The 19,385-nt window shown below is 48.7% G+C and overlaps 1 protein-coding gene across 7 annotated transcripts in view; it reads left to right on the top strand.

The window, feature by feature from the left end:
- The window catches only part of GIT2 (GIT ArfGAP 2), an 855,235-nt gene that overhangs the window by 415,090 nt on the left and 420,760 nt on the right, over positions 1-19,385 (top strand). For all 7 annotated transcript variants that reach the window (XM_086943130.1, XM_086943127.1, XM_086943126.1 and 4 more), the window contains exon 8: positions 14,975-15,020. In XM_086943130.1, coding sequence (XP_086799256.1) covers positions 14,975-15,020 — 46 coding nt within the window. The remainder of the gene's footprint in view (positions 1-14,974; positions 15,021-19,385) is intronic.

Raw genomic sequence — 19,385 nt, 5'->3', positions numbered from 1 at the left:
ATGGGTGGAGAAGTCCCAGCCTCATGGAAAGGGGCAGAAATCATCCCTATCTATAAAAAGGGGGACAAAACCCAGGCAAAAAATTACAGACCCATTAGTCTGATTGATACAGCGCAGAAAATAATGGGTCGACTAGTCCAGAATAAACTGCAACAATGGATTGAAGACCAAAATATACTGTCACCTTATCAAGCGGGTTTTCGCCCCCTGACTAGTAGTGTTGACCAAGTCTTTTATTTTCTAGCCATTTATTGGAGAAATGTCACGCTGCGAAAGGGCACATTGTATGCAGTTTTTGTGGACCTAAAAGCGGCGTTTGACCTGGTGCAGAGAGAGAAATTGTGGGAAACCCTGGATGAGGCGGGAATAAGTCCTGAGCTCCTCACTTTGCTGGTGCGCCTCCACGAAAATAATTATGCGAAAATAAGGTGGGGCAAACAGGGGGAAGTGACATCCCCCTTCCCAGTAGAAAGAGGGGTGAGGCAAGGGTGCGTTCTGGCCCCAACGCTTTTTTCAATCTATATAAATGGAATTGTGGAGCATTTAAATAAATCTCCAAATGATGCTCCAACCATGGCAGGTGTACACGTCCCCGTACTAATGTTCGCGGACGATACGCTTTTATTATCACGTACGCCTAGTGGATTGCAGAAAGCGGTTGATGCCTTTGGGGTTTTTTGCGATAGTCGAGGCCTGGAATTAAATACCAGCAAAACTAAATTTATGTGCCTGAACTCCCAAACAGGTTTTAAGGGGACGATAAAATACAAGGGTGAACCACTGGAAAAAGTAGATGCCTTTGCTTATCTAGGAATCACCCTTCAAAATGACATGAAATGGAATTCACACATCAACATGGCATCTTTAAAATTTAGCCAGCTAGCATGTGCAGTTACAGTCAAACATAATACTTCTTTGACAAGACCTATAAATTGTGCACTTGAAGTCTATAGTATGAAAGTAGTAAGTGCATGCTTGTATGGGTCTGAGCTCTGGGGTTTTTCAAACCTAGGTGACTTAGGGCGGGCGGAAAATAGATTCTTACGAGGGCTTGTTAGGGCCCCACAAAGTACACCTATTATCCCACTTAAGATGGATCTAGGTAGGAAAAATATTGAAGACATTGCCCGCCTACGTCCCTTGCTGTACTGGAGGCGGTTAATGGTAACCCCAGAGTTAAGTCACTATGCATCTGCTTTTTTTGATGTTGTGAATTTTGATTGTTTTCATTCCATTGTATGGCTAAATGAATTGCGGAGCACATTGGTGAAATTGGGTCTGGACCATCCGTGGGGTAATAAGGATGTTGCCCTATTTCCTTCAAAAAAACAACTCAAGGATATCTACTGGGAGTCAGTATACGTAACACTGTATCGCAAAGGTTTGCAATCTTCCCTGACCTTACGCTTTTTGGACACAAAACAAATTCCATCATACGAAAAATACTGGGATGTAGTTGAACGTCCATTGGATAGGAAACTATATTTCCAATTTCGGGTGGGAACTCTCCCAGTGAACGCTTTTACACAAAAATGGTCTCCACTAAAGGACGCTTACTGCGACCATTGTAAAAATGAAACAGAGGACATTGCACACTTGTTTTTTTCCTGCCCCCTCTATGTGATTCCGCGTCGAAAGTGGTTAAAACCAACCTGTAGGAATTTGGGTACTCGCTGTTGCTCACAGGCCCTAAGAATCTTAATGTCTGACACCTCAACACCATTGGTAATAGGCGTAGCAAAATTCCTTGCATGGGCGTGGGTAATAAGATCTCGTGCTTCAAGGCCTATTGAATAATATGATTTATTAACTGCCTGTATAATCTTCCTTGTCCCTTTTTAACATTTTTTACATGGAATTTTATAAAACTGTATGTATACATTTTATAGTATTACTAACTTTTCGACTTTTGCTGTTTAATATGTTTTTTAATGTAGTATTTTAAGTATTTATTGTATGATGTTTAGGAGGTTGCTTTTATGACTAAAAGTCGAATAAAGCTTTGAAATTGCAAAATATAGAAAGCGCGTGTTTTTTTGCAATTTAAATTACACCTCTTGATTCGATTTTAAAAATGCACGCGCCGTATATATTTCGAAACAAGCCGGTAATGTTTGACTAGCAGCTAAACAATGTGTAAGCTGGAGACCAGGCTTACTTTACCTCAAAAGTAGGTCGTTGCTCAAAATTGCGTTTAGGAGGTGCAATATAAATGTGAAAAGATGTTGGGGTGGAAGTGAACATAACGTGAAGCGCGGTGTTGGGACTATACCGCACTTCAAGTTTTAGACAGCATAGCGCTACCAACGCTTTCTTATTTTAAAAACAATACAGGATCTTAACAGGCAACAGAAAGCATCCGAAGCAAGTGGTTTTTAACTCACTGAGCCATCTTCTCCACACATTGGCTCATATTACCACAGCTAGCACAGTTTTTACTTTAAACTGCGCATAATTGCAGTTTTGTTTGTGCGATTTTTATGGGCTTGTAAAGTGCATTCACGTACAATCAAGAGTATGTGCATAGGATGAACTCCTCCATAGAAAGACAGTTTGACTGAAACAAACAGATGGGTGTCTACACACGTTTGATTAAAGTCTCCGCAAATTCTCATTTGTGCAGAAATTCAACAAACTACACAGCAGATAGTAAATGTGCTCCTCACCATGGTTTAGTGTGGTCTAAAACTGAGTTAGGGGTGGCGTAGCAAGAAATCTGTTGTTTTCCGAGGCAGCAAATAGATACGTTGTCACTTGCTTCATTTATTTATTTTTTTATTCATAAAGCGAATGCATGTATTTTTTCACCCGATTTATATCCATTAAATACCTATAATATAGTTCTTGCACAAATAGTAACAAGATGAATGCATTTATGATTCTTGAGATGCTTTACACGCTGAAACAAGTAAAATAAGCTTGCACTGTGGTGATTGGGGTGGAGGGGGTAGAAGCGCCTCCGGGTGGGCCAAAACTTAAATAAAAGACTAACTTTACGTTATCACTAATTCCTAAAGCGAATGCACGTATTTTTAGTGTCCAAATACTTTGCTTAAGTTACATATAATATAGTCCTTGCACGACCTTTATATATGTTGTGATGCTTCACACAGTGAAATGTAAATTAAATAGGCGCAATGTGGTGAAGGGGCTGGAGGAAGTAAAAGCGTGGACGGCCCGAATGTTAAAGACAAAACAAGGGAAAGCAGTGTTTGTTAGCACGAGGGAAACAAGTATTTGCTATTGGGGGGGGGGGGGGGGGGGGGGGGGGTGGACATGCAAGGGCGAGGATTGCCGGACAACAGGAGATAGGGCGGGGGAAGATAAGGCATGACAACGGGAGGGAGGGAATGGTTAAAGAAGGCGCCAAAGCATGTCGCGCCCAGGGGGAGGGGGGGGGACGAGGATGAGGGGCAGCTCTGTTGTTAAATACTTTCACAAACGTGTGACTCTGTCTTAAAAGGCTGTGAATGTGCTTGTGGCTGAGAAGTGCTGGGGAGTAGGGCCAACGAGAAACAACAAGTGAATTAAATGCTCCCTTTATGGCGAAGAACAACGTAACCGCATTCCACAGCTGTGTAAATAGGAAATGCATCTTTAGTAAAATCCGGAACAGAGAAAGGCTTATTTCCTAGCTTTCAGACGTCCTTTTTTAGAGCAATTGTGTGCAAGAAAGGCGAGTAACATGCATATTGTCTGTGTGTGCAATTAAGTTAAAATTCGGAAACTTTGCTGAACACGGAGAGGCTGGTGACATTTTGTGCAGAATTCACATTGACATTTAGTTTGGGCATCTCAAAGAGACACGTTAGTGATAGATTCCTTACCTTAGAATACCCCCAGGCGTCAGACTGGATCCGGAAACTTTTGCGTAGCAATACCCCTGCGCGTCGGTAGGCGTCGTCTGCGGCTCTGCGTCCGTCGTCCGTGCCGGAATGACGTCGTCGGAGTACTTAGACGCCGCCAATGCGCGCTGACGTCAGTTCTTCTTTTTTCCGCGTCAGCTAGCTCAGATCCGGAGAAGCTCTACCCTTAGTCATTTTGACTAAACTTTTGATCTTTTGATCATTCTTTTTCTTCGAGTCTTCGACTCTTATCGGTGCTGGTAGGGATGCCCGGGTTCAAACCCTGCTCGAAGTGCGACCGACTGATGTCGGTCACAGACCCCCATCGCCGGTGCCTGAAGTGCTTAGGCCTCGATCACGACGACCGCACCTGCTCCGACTGCCGGGCCCTGACGTCGAAGGCTAGGCGGGAGCTGTCCCGAAAGCGGCTCGAGCTCAGGCAGTCGGCCCGCGCCACTCCAGGTCCCGGTCCCACGGGAGGTCTAGGGACAGGTCGCGAGGTCCGAGTCATCACGGCTCTGGGAGTGGACACCGGTCGTCGGGATCCAAGTCCTCAGGTAAGAGGCATGAGAGGTCGGAGCGACGTCATCGTTCCTCCGACCCACCCCGACGCTCCCACGATGCGGCCGGGGGCTCGGGCGACACCGCCCACGCGGCTCCGCGGGAGTCGCAAGCGTCGCCGTCTGCCCCACACCTTCGGGTCCCTGGGCACGGCGCGACGCCGGAGGAGATCGAGCGGTACCTCATGGCCATGAGGACCCTCCCTCCTCAGTCGGTTCCCGTGGCTCCTTCGGGCCCAACGGTTCCGTCTGGAGGGCCTAGCGGGTCGGGTGCTTCGGCCCGACGCCGCCAGCGACTACGGTCTCTGCGCCGCAGGACCTCACCGGCTCCGGATCCGGGTCGTCGCCGGTCGACCTTACGACCTCACCGGCGCCGGCCCCACGGGTGTCGCCCCCGGCGCCCACTGTGGACGCCGTCCCCAATGTTTCCTGCGGTCCGACTCAGGCGCCGGAACGGCGCTGCTGGGCGCCGATTCCGTCGGCCTTTGGAGATTTTTATCTCCACGAGGAGGCCCTGTCTGCTAATCCTGGTTTACATAACACAGGTGACGAGGAAGATTGGGAGGGGTCCGAGGACCCTGTGGCACAGGAGTGCCAGTCTCAACAGGACTGGACATATGAGCTTGGGGAGGCCAGTGGTATTGACACATCGCCAGACACTGGATTTGTCTCCCCTCTGACTGTGGCTTCGGAGGAGGGGTCTAGATATAGCGTAGTGTTGACGAAGGCAGACAAGGCCTTAAACCTTGAGCTCCCCGTCGCGGCCGTGAGGACTAACCTCCTCACTGAGGTCCTCAAACCGCAGTCAAGCCCGGCCGAGCCTCTGCTGCCGTTCAATGAGGCCTTGTGTGACGTTCATGTGGGCACTTGGTCCAAGCCCGCCACAGGTCCGCCTGTGGATGGGAACGTGGCCAGACGCTACCGCCCGGCCCCGGGCGACCCATGCTTTTTGTCCACCCACCCCACCCCTGAGAGCCTGGTCATCCAGGCCTCTAATTCCCAGACCGCATTCCCGTCGGCCCCGCCCGACAGGGAATCCAAGAGATTCGAACAGTTCGGGAAGAAGGTGTTCTCGTCTGTTAGCTTAGGGCTGCGGTCTGTTAATACCGCCAGTCTCTTTGGCCGCTACACCCACACCTTGTGGGACACGGTTGCAGACGTGCTGCCACAATGCCCGGAGGAGGTCGGGGCTAAACTCGCCCAAACCCTTGTGGAGGGACGAGATGCGGCGCGTTATTCCATCCGGTGTGGGCTGGATACAACAGACTCACTGGGCAGGGCGATGGCAACGACGGTGGTGGTTCGTCGTCATGCCTGGTGAGGTCCGCCAACTTCTCGGCCGATGTCCAGGCCACTCTTCTGGACATGCCGTTCGATGGCCGTCGCCTCTTCGGCGACAAGGCAGACCATGCGCTGGAACGTTTCAAGGACTCCAGGGGTACGGCCAAGTCCTTGGGCCTCTCGGCCCCACGCCAGCAATCGGGTGCCTTTCGCTCCTTTCGTGGTCACGGAAGGGGCGCCCTCACACGTGCTGCCAGCCATGCGCCGCAGAATGTTAAACAGCGCGGTGGCGGCCGTGGAAACCGCCGTGGCGGCAGTCGGGGACAACGGCGAGGCCAGTCCACACCTCCCTCCACAGCACCTGCCTCAAAACCTTCCTAGTCCGAGTTTTCAGGCCCATGTGACGCCTGTGGGAGGCAGGGTTCGCCATCACCTCCCCCACTGGCGCACTATCACATCGGACAGGTGGGTGCTGCAGATCATCCGAAGGGGCTACTCCCTCCCCTTCGAGGCGACCCCTCCATCCATGCCACCGCAATGCCACCGCGTGTTGGGGGATCACTTGCAACTTCTGCAAGAGGAAGTCACGGCCCTCTTGGCCAAGGGGGCCATCGAGCGCGTTCCTGGGCCAGAAGTAGGGTGTGGATGTTATTCCCACTACTTTCTGGTACCCAAGAAGGGCAAAGGGGGCCTACGCCCTATCTTGGACCTGCGGAACGTCAACAGCTTCCTCCGGAAGGAGAAGTTCAAGATGCTGACTTTGGCTCAGGTCCTAGCTGCCCTGGAACCGGAAGACTGGCTGGTAGCGTTGGACTTGCAGGATGCTTATTTCCACATCCCCGTCCTGCCGGCCCACCGGCGTTACCTGCGGTTCACGGTAAGCCAAGAGCACTTTCAGTTTACCGTGCTCCCCTTCGGCCTTACCAGCGCCCCACGGGTGTTCACGAAGGTGATGGCGGTGGTCGTAGCTCATCTGCGCAGGTTAGGGGTGTCAGTCTTCCCCTACCTAGATGACTGGTTGTTGAAGGCGGGCTCGCCCCAGACAGTCGTCAACCACCTCCAGACTACGGCCGACCTCTTGCACTTGCTGGGGTTCTCCATCAATGTGCCGAAGTCGCACCTGTGTCCCTCTCAGAAGCTCCTCTTCATCGGGGCGGTTCTCGACTCGGCGCAGTTTCAGGTTTACCCACCCGAACAGCGGGTTCGGGATATACAGGCTCGGATTCCCATCTTTCAGCCGTTATCCTGAGTCTCGGTCAGGTTGACGCTGCGGCTTCTGGGGCTGATGGCCTCCTGCATCCTTCAGGTGCATCACGCCAGGTGGCGGATGCGGGCTCTGCAGTGGGACCTGAAGTTTCAGTGGGCCCAGCATCAGAGCAACTTGTCCGATCATATCTGCAGTGGTGGCTCACTGACCGCGACTGGGTCAGTGGCAGATCCCTCTCCTTACCCCACCCGGAGCACGTGGTTGTGACGGACGCGTCCCTCCAGGGCTGGGGAGGCCATATGGGAGAGGCGGAGATCAGAGGCCTCTGGTCTCCGGCGGAGTCCCGTCTCCATATCAACCTTTTGGCTCTGGGGGCGATTCGTCTAGCACTGAAGGCATTCCTCCCCTCTGTTCGGGGGAGTGTAGTGCAGGTGTTCATGGACAACACCACCGCCATGTGGTACTGCAACAAACAAGTCGGGGTGGGGTCGTCGACCCTATGCCAGGAGGCTCTGCGCCTCTGGCAGTGGCTGGAACATCAGGGCGTGACCCTGGTGGTTCAACACCTGGCAGGCTCTCTGAATGCCAGGGCGGACGAACTCAGCCGTCGGTGCTTGATGGATGACGAATGGCGTCTGAACTCGGACGTGGCGCAATGCCTCTTTCAGCAATGGGGAGAGCCTTGGTTAGATCTATTCGCCACAGAAGAGAACGCGCAATGTCATCAGTTTTGCGCGTTGAAATTTCCAAGACAGAACTCGCTCGGAGACGCTTTTCATCGCGAGTGGAGTTGCGGTCTATTGTACACCTTTCCGCCTATACCACTTCTGCCCAGAGTGCTGAAGAAGATCAAGCGCGACCGGGCCCAGGTTATCCTTGTGGCTCCGGACTGGGCACGAAGATATTGGTATCCTGAGCTACTCAGCATGTCGGTCGATCCCCCGATTCGTCTCCCTCTTCGGGAGGACCTTCTGTCGCAGCAGCAGGGGACGGTCCTGCACCCGAACCGGTCCAGTCTCCACCTACAAGCTTGGAGATTGAGCGGCGGCAGTTGAGGCCATTTGACTTGCCTCCCGAAGTCTGTGATATCATTCTGGCAGCCAGGCGTCCCTCCACAAAGTCGGTATACGCCTGCAGGTGGAACAGATTTGTGGCATGGTGCACAGCAAAGGCTGTGGATCCCCTTTCTGCCCCCCTTTCAGAGGTTCTCCTCTTTCTTCTTTCCCTTGCCCAGCAGGGCTCTGCTCTGGGCACTCTTAAGGGGTACCTTTCTGCTCTTTCCGCCTTCTTGCGGCTACCTGATCAGCCTTCCTTATTCAAGTCCCCTATTGTAAACAGGTTTCTGAAGGGCATCACGCACATGTTTCCTCCTGTTCCCTTCGTGATGCCCCAGTGGGACTTGGATCTTGTACTCACTTATCTAATGTGTGCTCCCTTTGAGCCGCTCCATAACTGTCCTCTCCGCCTTCTTACCCTGAAGACGGCTTTCCTGGTTGCCATCACCTCTGCCAGGAGAGTGAGTGAGCTCCAGGCTCTTTCTTCTACTCCACCTTTCCTCTCTGTTCACCCGTACAAGGTGGTGTTGCGTACACGACCTTCCTTTCTGCCCAAGGTTGTCACGGCCTTCCACATCGGGCAGTCCATTACCTTGCCCACCTTCTTTCCGCCTCCGCATCCCTCGAAGGAGGAAGAGAGGCTCCACCGTCTGGACCCAAAACGTGCGCTCTCCTATTACATAGATCGCACACGCCAGTTCCGGGTGGATGACCAACTCTTTGTTGGTTACGTGGGCGCGGAGAAGGGAAAGGCGGTACACAAGAGAACCATTTCGCGGTATATCATCTTGTGTATTCAGGCATGTTACTCCATGGCCAAAAAGGAGCCCCCTGCTGGATTGCGGGCTCATTCCACTCGAGCCATGGCAACTACAACTGCCTTGGGTCGAGGAGTCCCCTTACAGGACATTTGCCAGGCAGCTACGTGGGCTTCACTGCACACGTTCGCAAGACACTACTGCCTGGACAGTCAAGTCCGGAGGGATGGCTTCTTTGGCCGTTCCGTCCTCCAGGACTTTCTGGTGGGATTATTGGTTTGCAGACCCACCACCGGTGTTGGTATTGCTTGGGTATTTATTCTAAGGTAAGGAATCTATCACTCACGTGTCTCTTTCAGATGCACAAGTTACTACTTGTGTAACGATATATCTGTAAGAGACATTAGTTAGTGATCGATTCCTTACCGACCCACCCATCCTCCCCATTCTGCGAACCGATATCTAGGGTTAAGGTCATCCCCCTTTCAGGGCCCTAGTTTCATGGCACCACTGTTGGTTCTATCATGGCTCTGCGTATCTGGCGCGGAAAAGCTGTGTATCAGAACTGACGTCAGCGCGCATGGGCTGCGTTTAAGTACTCCGACGACGTCATTCCGGCGCTAACGACACCGACGTTGGACGCGGAGCCGCAGACGACGCCTACTGACGCGCTGGGGTACTGCTACGCAAAAGTTCTCGGATCCAGTCTGACGCCCAGGGATATTCTAAGGTAAGAAATCTATCACTAACTAATGTCTCTTACAGATATATCGTTACACAAGTAGTAACTTGTGCAAGAGGAAGCAATCTGCGCACTTGTATTGCATGTTTTTTGTACAGATATTCTGAATATTTTTTTTTGTGGGTGGATAGTTAGAAAAGCGCAAATGCGCCGCATTCATCTCAGAACATCCGTGAACATTAAATTAAGATGTAGGTACTGACTTGTATTTTTACGTGCGAGTTTTAGCTGCAGTGCAAAGCTCATGACCACGAGGTGTCACTGTTGCGCCACTCGGAGGCAGGGAGAAAATGAAATCCAATGTACTTCCAAAATGCAAAGTAATTTGGCAAAATGCATTCCATTACAAATTACTAATAACAAGGTTAGCATCAGTGCGCCATAATAAAATGAAAGAACGTAGTGAAAGCAAAAAAAAACAAGCAGCAGTGAGGCGATGCGAGAGAGAAGGCAGGCGCTGGAGAGGGAGGGGGTGGGCTGCCCATATGGAGAGGGAGGGGGTGGGCTGCCTGCTGGGCTGGGCTGCCTCTGATGATCAAATGCGAGACACTGAAGGCAGGCGCTGGAGAGGGAGGGGGTGGGCTGCCTGCAACTCGAGCAACCATATGGAGAGGAAGGGGGGTGGACGGCCTGCTGGGAGAAGCTTGTGTGAGAGAGACTGGGCTGCCTTTGATGATCGAATGCAAGCTCGTGCATGAGGAGCTTGTGGTCACGTGATTTACGTGAACTGTTAAAAATCCTCATCGTAAAAGTCAGCTTTGTGGATGGGCGGCAATAGGTCTCTCTGCGAGACCTAAAAACGATGGATTTAGGCCCAGATCCCTGTACTGGGTGAATGTATGACATTGTTCTGCATTCTGTCCATCAACTGTTGTTTTTGCATTTGTCACCCCGAGTGGGATGGGTATGCTCAGACGTGAGTCCCATGCTCTCCACATCACTGGAGTCAAGCTATCCTGGCTGAAGACTGCTGATAGCCTGAAACCGGTCCTAGGATGCTTGATTCCGGTCCAGGAAAGACTTGGCTTGGCAGTTCAGGCTGGACTGTTCCCAGGAGGCACAGGGTCAAGGCTGATTTGCATATGGCCATGTCTGAACTGGGGTGGTGTGGAGTGCAAAAAAACGATGGATTTAGGCACAGATCTCTGTAATGGGTTGAATGTATGACATTGTTCTGCATTCTGTCCATCAACTGTTGTTTTTGCATTTGTCACCCCGAGAGGGATGGGTATGATCAGATGTGAGTCCCATGCTCTCCACATCACTGGAGTCAAGCTATCCTGGCTGAAGACGGCTGATATCCAGAAACCGGTCCTAGGATGCTTCATTCCGGTCCAGGAAAGACATGGCTTGGCAGTTCGGGCTGGACTGTTCCCATGAGGCATAGGGTCAAGGCTGATTTGCATATGTCCATGTCTGAACTGGGGTGGTGTGGAGTGCAAGAAAATGATGGATTTAGGCCCAGATCTCTGTACTGGGGTGAATCTATGACATTGTTCCGCATTCTGTCCATCAACTATTGTTTTTGTACCAGTTGGTCTCCCTCCAGGTGGAGGAATGCATAACAAAGACCCGATGAAGATTCTTTTCACGTAACGATCCTTGCAGTAAACCAAGATATACTGCACTTAAGGATTTCACGTAAATGAGTGTTTTTAAAGATGGTTAGAACCCAAGACCCTGGCTATAAACCGGACAAGTGATTCATTCTCCTATGATTACTTGTTTATTGGATGAAAGATGAATGAATCTCAGCATCTCTCTCCCTCATTTGATTATAAGATAGCTTTAGTTCTACCCATAATTGCTGTCGGTGTGAGCTAGACTTTCAGAATGAACAGGAGGCTGTCAGTGCTGCAAGTCTGGACTCAAAACTCACCCAGCGGTGATGTAATCAATTGTTGGAGGGAGGTGTTGTTCACATTACTTCCCACACTATTGGTTTTGTGTCTGTGGGCCCTAAACTCTGGCTCCAGTTGCTCCCTGGAAATCACACTGTAATTTCCTTAGTCAACAAATCCTCTAGGGGGCAGTAGTTATTTGCCGCTTCTTGAACCTTTCACATGTGGAGGCAGTCATGTCATAGCCAGGCTTCACCACTCGAATTCCCTGCTGGTCTCGCCTAGCAGGCCTCAGCCATCTGGGCCATGCCCAAGCCCTGCAGCCAAATTCCGCCCCCTCCAGCAGTGTCTCATTGTCAGAATAAATGCTCATTTTCATTCACAGAGCTGTTAAAGTCTATTTCCATAGTGCAGCCTTATATCTGTAAAGCACTGCATTTTCAATGCCTCAACCAATTGTATTTGATGTGTTTGACTCCTTCTGCAGCATTAGCTGAAATGGTGAATTACAGGAGAAAGGGTAGGAACTAATAACACGCAACATCTGGCAGAAGTGTAGATAGTCTCTGGAGCATTTATTTTGGATGCAAGATGCACATCAGGTTTGAACCTCAGTACATGTTTGTAAAGCAGCTCTGTATTTTAATGAGTCATCTGTAGAAAGCGTTCTGAAACATGAAAGCTGTAAGTGTAAATTCAGGCAACACCACATAGCCTCCCGCCTATCCTAGGCTAGTCACATGTATTAGGCTGAGCTGAACAGTGACTGTTAGTGTTATCAGCACATGGAAACAAACAATTTTGTAAGTGATTTTGCATAAGTGTGAAATTATTGTTAAAAGAAGTTAATATATTTCTGGTATCACTTCTGCAGTATCTTCCCTCCGTGTCCAGGTTACCTTTTGGAAATCCCTACCACTATCAGTAAAGTCACATAGTTCTCACGAAGATGGTAATGCCTTCTAGGCTCCTATATCACTTTACTACCCTCCCGTAATACCTTGTCGGCAGGCCTACAGAGAACTGGATACATTACTGGGAACCTCAATTGGCATTACTGCGGCAGACGTGTCACCCTGTTGAAACTGTAGCTTCCTCTGACTTCTGGTGCCCTGGGAGCCTCACTGTTTGAATTCTACAGTCTGGCAGCCCAGTTACAATGACTTGTCCACTGGCTCGCATCAGCACTGGATAGAGGATACTGTGGTACTAGACCCCCACCTCCCCTTACCTGAATGCCTGTACTGGCTTTGTTGTTGCTGAGGACCTGATCAGCTAGAGGGACTCTTTGCCTGTTGTGGGTGGCCCTGCAATGCCTAGCTAGAGATGCTGGCTCACTAAAGATTGCTTCGCTCATGCTCCTTTCATCCCCCACTTGGGCCTTCCTAGGGGCCTGGGCTGCCTCAGTAAAATATCATCACCCTGGGATCAAGGAGGTCTCTCTATCTTAAATCACCTTTAGCACATTGTGCAGCTACTGACCTTTGAAGAATTGGTGGATAATTTGGCCTCCACCGAGTCAATTCCTGATGTACGGCCTACTGCACCAGTTCCTTCGTAACCGCTGGCACATAGAAGATACAGAACTAGCCAAGAACACCCTTATTGATTCCCTACACACAGTGGGATCTGGGAGGTGAGTAACAAAAATACAATGATGGACCCTTCCTAATGTCAGCACCTGACTACCTTTCTCCCCGTAATATTCTAGGCCCTTAAGTTAAATGAAGGGAATTGTGTGCACACTGGATGGCACCCATCATTACTATGCCTATTCCCTAGGGAATCACAGTGCAAACAAAACAACCGCAAAGGTGCACCACAAAGGACAAGACAATAAGTGCAAATGGTATTAAGCACAAGGATGAATTATTTCTCAAAGAGATGTTGTTAATCTTCAGATATTCTTTATTTTCAGTTTTCAGTAAAACAAACAGCCGACGCGTTTCGTCCCAAGCTGGGACTTCTTCAGGGCTTTTAAAGTTTTGATACGTCGCTTTTTAGGCGAGTGTTAAAGAAACGGAGGTCCAAGGGGCGCCTTCCCAGACACTGTGGTCCTAATGTGCGAGCCGGAATATATATATTTTCCTTCCAATGTCGAACAGTCAGGGTTGAACTGTAAAAGTATTTTCAAACGGTGAGGACAGTGCTTTGCAGGGTTCCTGAACAGTAAGTGAGAATGTTCTTGCAATCTTAATTTGTGTGTGACTCAATTCGTATTCTGAGTAATTTGTAGGAATTGCAGAGGACAGGAGGTCCTATCTGTCCCAGGGAGGAGGGTGTGGGCACTGTGTTCCAGTAGGCCGTTCGTAATAAAGCAGCCGGCGCCCATCCACAGCCCTCGTCCCGCCGAAACACCCACAAATCCTTGTGCTTAATACCATTTGCACTTATTGTCTTGTCCTTTGTGGTGGATCTGGGAGGTGACTTGTATTGAGGATCACATAGGCGATGGTCACTTATACGCAGATTCATCTACAACATCTCTGAGAGACCTGGGAGTCAGTTAGGCCGGGTCCTAAACAAGAGGGAATAGGCTAGAATGAAGTCTTCCACAAAGCGTACCTACATCTAGCAAAGTTCTATGGATTACTCCTAGCTTAACTCTCACCCTAGGGCATCCTCCACATATTTCCTAATGCCCCGGACATCTGCACCCGGTGCAAGTCTCTCGCAGTACATCTCCGGCATATATTGTGGGACTACCCCCACCTTCGTCCCTACTGGACAGAGGTTACCATAAAGTTTTTTCGACCACAGGTGGATCTCAATTGGGTACTTGAGAGGATGGCGCCTTAACAATTTATCATCCATGCAAAAAAAATACAAAGACAGCTGTCAGTTTCTCTGATCTAATCCTTGCACTAGAAACATTGACAATAAAGATGAAATGAAACAGCATGGTACCTCCCAAAAACATAACCTGGAAGATCACTCTGGGTTGGTAGGCTAGTGTTGAAGCAACTGCCCTTTTACAAGGAGCAGGTCAGGGGCCTCCACTGGCACTCTGTAGCCCCAACATGAAATCCTCTATTTTCCAGGCATATGGATTCTGTGTCTGATAGCTCCTCTTCCTCCTGACCCAACATAATACGAATCCTGCCCAGCCACCTGACAAGTCTTAAGGGCGACTTCCTAAGTGAGTTGATTCCCTTCTAAATCCTATTTGAGATAGCCAGTGGATGTGAAATGTGCGCCGCCTACAATGCAGAAACCTCAACCCCCCGTCTGGATACAGTGCATACCTCGACCACAGTTTAAATTCCTCATATGGTCATCCTGATTCTTCCCTATTAACTCCATTGGTTGTGCACCCACTCCTCAAAATCCTCCCAACTCTTTAGCCACTGTTTTATTTCTGACTTAAACCTAAAATCATAAAAAATGAGTGATTCTATTAACAATGATCAGGAACCTTTCAGGAAACTGATGAATTGTAGATTCAAAATGTATAGAGTACGTATGTTGCATACTTTCTGAATATGAAATTTAATAACCTTATTGACCAGACTGTTATAAACAAAACTCCTTTGCAGTCCAACTAAAATAGTAACTGGAGAAGAATTATTATTTACAGCCCCTTGCCGTCATTGGTACAGACAAGTGATTTTTGTTACAAAACTGGTTGTTTGTGGTTTGATGCACATAAATTAATTTGTAATTTGCAGCCTAACTTCTTTTTCAGATCACGGAAATGGACAGCATTTTATTATACCTCAGATGGCAGACAGGTAGGTTAATGTTTCTTGTCATTGCAGTACATTTTGATATCTGCCGTACTTAGCTTCCACTTACTTCCAAAATATTTAATCATTAAACAATATATAATACGATGCTATTCAATAAATGAATTTTTTTTTGAAAAAACCAATAACTTGTTTCTCCAGACGTCAATGACTTCACTTCTTCTATTTGAAAAATGTGTTCAATGGTGTACACAAAAAATGTGATTGCGCCAATAGAATTATTCATAACATTGATCTTCCAATAAATAAATAAGTGAGAAAACGCAAGGTGTCATGTTTCATATTTCATTCATTTTTTGTGATAAACAAGACAAACATTGTATATGTACTGTTTTACACACCCTCAAAAAGGGGTTACCCTTATGACCACATTGATTTGAAACAAAGACCTGTACAAACCACCTTGGGTTAAGGGCCAAACGCTTAAACTAAACACCGAATGACCCATCAACAAAGGAAGGTCTCAGATACTCTGGAAAAGTAACTGAATTTAGCAGTTTTCACATGTCCACAAAGTTCACTGCCTTGAGGAAAACCTTCTTTTAAACACACCACCGACCCACCGTGAAGGTCGAAACGCGTTGACGTAAGGCACATTTAAGAGCGTGGCCAAAAGCTGTCATTTAATGTATAAATTTGTGCATATATGTGCGTGCTATCAATGATGGAATTCATGATTCCATGTGCATAATAAGCTCTGACCCCCTTTCATAGTAGAGCCAAGCAGTGCCAGTTTAGAGTACAAATAAGAGGGTGAAAATTGAGACCTGCCCCAGTAATATGATAGTGTTGGACACTAGACACTTAATTCTGTCGGATTATGTTTTATGATCAATTCCAATGTAAGTTTAATGATCTATGTGACTTATTGTATTTTGGTTTGTCATTGACGTTTGGAGAAACACGTTATTGTTTTTTTTAAAGCAGAATAATATTAGATTGATGGTCCTGGGGGTCACCTTTTTATGATAAAGTATGATTTGATCCCAGCCCTCAATGTCCTCAACTAGGTTACTCTCGTTAAGGATACACATTCTATAAGGAGGGCATTCTTCAAAAATAAATTCTGACTTCTATTTATTTGCATTTTTATTTATCAGAAACCAAATTGAGAGTGCATCCTGGAAAGCAAAAGTGCAAAAATGTCCTATTGGATAACAAGCTAAATACTGTACTTCACTTGGTAGCAAGAAAACGATCATCAGCTTAAATTTGCAGATATTACAGTAGTTAAAATCCAAAGACGAGAACTAGTCATGTTTATACTGATCTGCTAAAGAGAGACACCTCAGCAGGGATCCTTAGTGAACCGGGAAGAGAATTACAAGTATTGCCAGCAGCTCAGAAAACAGAACCACGTAGATCTGTATTTTAAACACTTAAGTTTTCTTTTACACAGCCCCTTTTACTCCGACAGTTTGAAAGTGTTTGTTCCACACGTCAATGGTCTCGTCCACCACGTCGATGGCAACAGCGTTGTCAAGCAAGGAGATGACTGTTGCTCCGTCAACGATGACTCTGTCGGCAAAGCCTTTATCATCTGCCACCTCACAGTCGACGGTTGCATCTCTGGCTGTTCCGTCGACGAAAACTCCTCACGGCGTTGCTGTCCGCTATGACGTCACAGACGGAGGGAAAGACCATTCTAATGCCATTGTCAAAACCAGCGCTTCAGGACTACTCTAAAATCTCACTATTGCCCCCTGCTTGCCTGCTGTATTTCCAGGAATCTGAAGAGGAAGGCTTATTTATTGCTGCCTACAGTCCTTCTCAGTTGAAGGTTAAATGCTAGGATTCTGATGCACAGGATGACACGGATGACAATCCATCCGCTTACCTTCAGGATGTCTACTCCTTCACTGATCGGGGTCTTACCTCAGCTCAGCGCCTGGACTCTTTCCAAGAGCATTACCCTGATGAGGAGCTAGAGGAGAAACACCAACACTTCCTGGAACCCTTGTCAATGTCCTTATACTCTTGGTTACGGACTTTCGTTTCATGAACAGTGACTATTATAGAGGCTTTCCTGATGCAACTCTGCTCAGTGGGTTCCGCCTCCACAGGAGTTCCCTATTACCAGCCCTGCTCCTCAAAGTACTCAAACGCCTTAAGGAGAAGGTAATACCTCCTGTTAGATCAATCCCGGATGATTTGCAGTACTGTTATGACCAGTAAATTGAGGATTGTGAGCTTCACACAGATCCAGATGCTACTGATGAATGGGATGATTAGGTTGCCCCAATGCCACCATCTCCTTCCCTGCCAGTAGCTGATTCGCCACTTGTGGATATTGGCAGTTTCCACAATTTTTTTAGAGCAGGCCTCCAAGTGCTTCGACCTCACTGTGGACCTCACAGCCTCGGCCAGCCCCGGACGGCCACAGACGGCCCGCCCTCTGCCCGGGCTCAGCCTGGCGACCACCCGCGCGCGTTGCGGGAAATAGGGCGTTGTTTTTATGCGCCTCCGGGCGCCGACTGCAGGTGTGCGGCGTCGGCCGCAAAGGCTCTTGGGGATTGTAGTCCCCCCCTCTCGGAGGCCGTGACGCTAGGTGTAATGGCGTCGCTGGCGGCGGAAGGGGACCGGGGTCGATGTCAGGAGCCCGCAAAGGAAGACCAAGGAGCCGTCGGTGTCTCGAGCCAAAGGGTAGCTGCCAAGTAAGTTCTGCCAAAAGTTTGAATGTTTTCCGCTCTGCCGCTACTAGGGCGTTGTTTTTATGCGCCTCCGGGCGCCGACTGCAGGTGTGCGGCGTCGGCCGCAAAGGCTCTTGGGGATTGTAGTCCCCCCCCCCCTCTCGGCGGCCGTGACGCTAAGTGTAATGCCGTCGTTGGCGGCGGAGGGGGACTGGGGCCGATGTCAGGAGCCCTAAAAGGAAGACCAAGGAGCCGTCAGTGTCTCGAGCCAAGGGTAGCTGCCAAGTAAGTTCTGCCAAAAGTTTGATACTCTTTTTGCCCTCTATTCATTCTACCTCTTCCGAAGGACCTCCTGTTTCAAAAGTATGGCAAGGTTCTGCATTCAACCCTGCACATCTAATTACACCATGTGTAGCTATCCAGCTAAACCAACTGAATTGGTTTGACTTGCATGCAGAAGTGATGGACATTATTCTGTTAGTTCGGCACCCAGTTACGAAATAAATGTATTTTGGTTGATGGTTAAAATGAATTGCCTGGTCTGAGAACTATCAGGCTGACCCTCTTCAGGCTAAGCCATCTGATGTTTGTCTCAGGCCTGGCAAGTCTTTTCTGTGGGTACTATAAAATGTTTGCCTGTCTGACCTTTGTTGCTTAAGTCAACCTTTGTAATGCAGGCCATTAATGCAATTTTCCTTACTGTGATTACTTGTACCTCCTTCTTTTTAGAGAAGCTGGTGCTTGGGACAGTCATCTTTTGCACTGAAAGTGATATCGCTCTTCCAAGCGGGACAGCCTATCATGCTTCCCACCTTCTTGTTTTCACCACATGCCTCTAGGGAGGAGAGACTTCATTGGTTGGGTCCAAGGAAGGTCCTTAGTTTTACACTTAGGAGTATCGGGTGGACAACAAGCTTTCTTGTTGGATTAGCCGGTGTCAAGAATGGAAGGGTGGTTTGCAAGTGAACCTTTTCCAGATGGATCTTCCTGTGCATAAAACTGTTATTCCCTGGCCAAAGATTAGCTTCCTGAGGGCCTTCAGATTCATTAGACCGAAGACGCCACTAAGGGTCTGATTAAAAATGTTTCTATGTACATCTGCGCAACTGCTAAAATGGCGCCCACACACACACCTTATCAGTTTTAACCCCTTAGACGCAGCGTGAATTTCGGCGCGGTGCGAGGGGGTTTGGGGGTGGGCGCAGTGCTCATGACTGCTCCCGGCCGTCATGAGTCACAGTAGCGTGTGCTCATGACGGCCGGGAGCCGTCCGAACGCCGCCGCACAGGCAGGGAATTAATCACGCGTGGGCAGAGCGGCAATGTTCGGACGGCTCCCAGCCGCCATGAGCACATGAGTACCGTGACTCATGACGGCCGGGAGCCGTCATGAACAGGGTAAGTTTGCCATTCAGGCAGTCTTGATACTGTAAGCTGACTCCTCAGACCCTCCACCTTTTGGGAGGTACTGCTTTGGTGTCTATTCAAAAGGCAAAGAATGTGCAGTTCGAATCTATCAGAAAAACAAGTTACCTTTGATAACGCTCTTTCTGGTGAATACTCTAACAATAAATTCTTCTCCACCCTACCTCCTCACTTTTCTGTGGAGGGAACGTTCAGGGTTCTAAAAAGGACTCAAGTTAGGTTTGCCCATCTGTCAAGGTTGATCTGTGTCCGAGGCCACGGAAAAAAAAAACGGACATGGATGTGCAAGCGTGGCA

The sequence above is a fragment of the Lissotriton vulgaris genome, chromosome 11 (assembly GCF_964263255.1).
Source record: "Lissotriton vulgaris chromosome 11, aLisVul1.2, whole genome shotgun sequence".
In the NCBI taxonomy this organism is placed as follows: domain Eukaryota; kingdom Metazoa; phylum Chordata; class Amphibia; order Caudata; family Salamandridae; genus Lissotriton; species Lissotriton vulgaris.
Note: the sequence above shows the minus strand (reverse complement) of the source record. Positions and strands in the feature narration are given on the sequence as shown.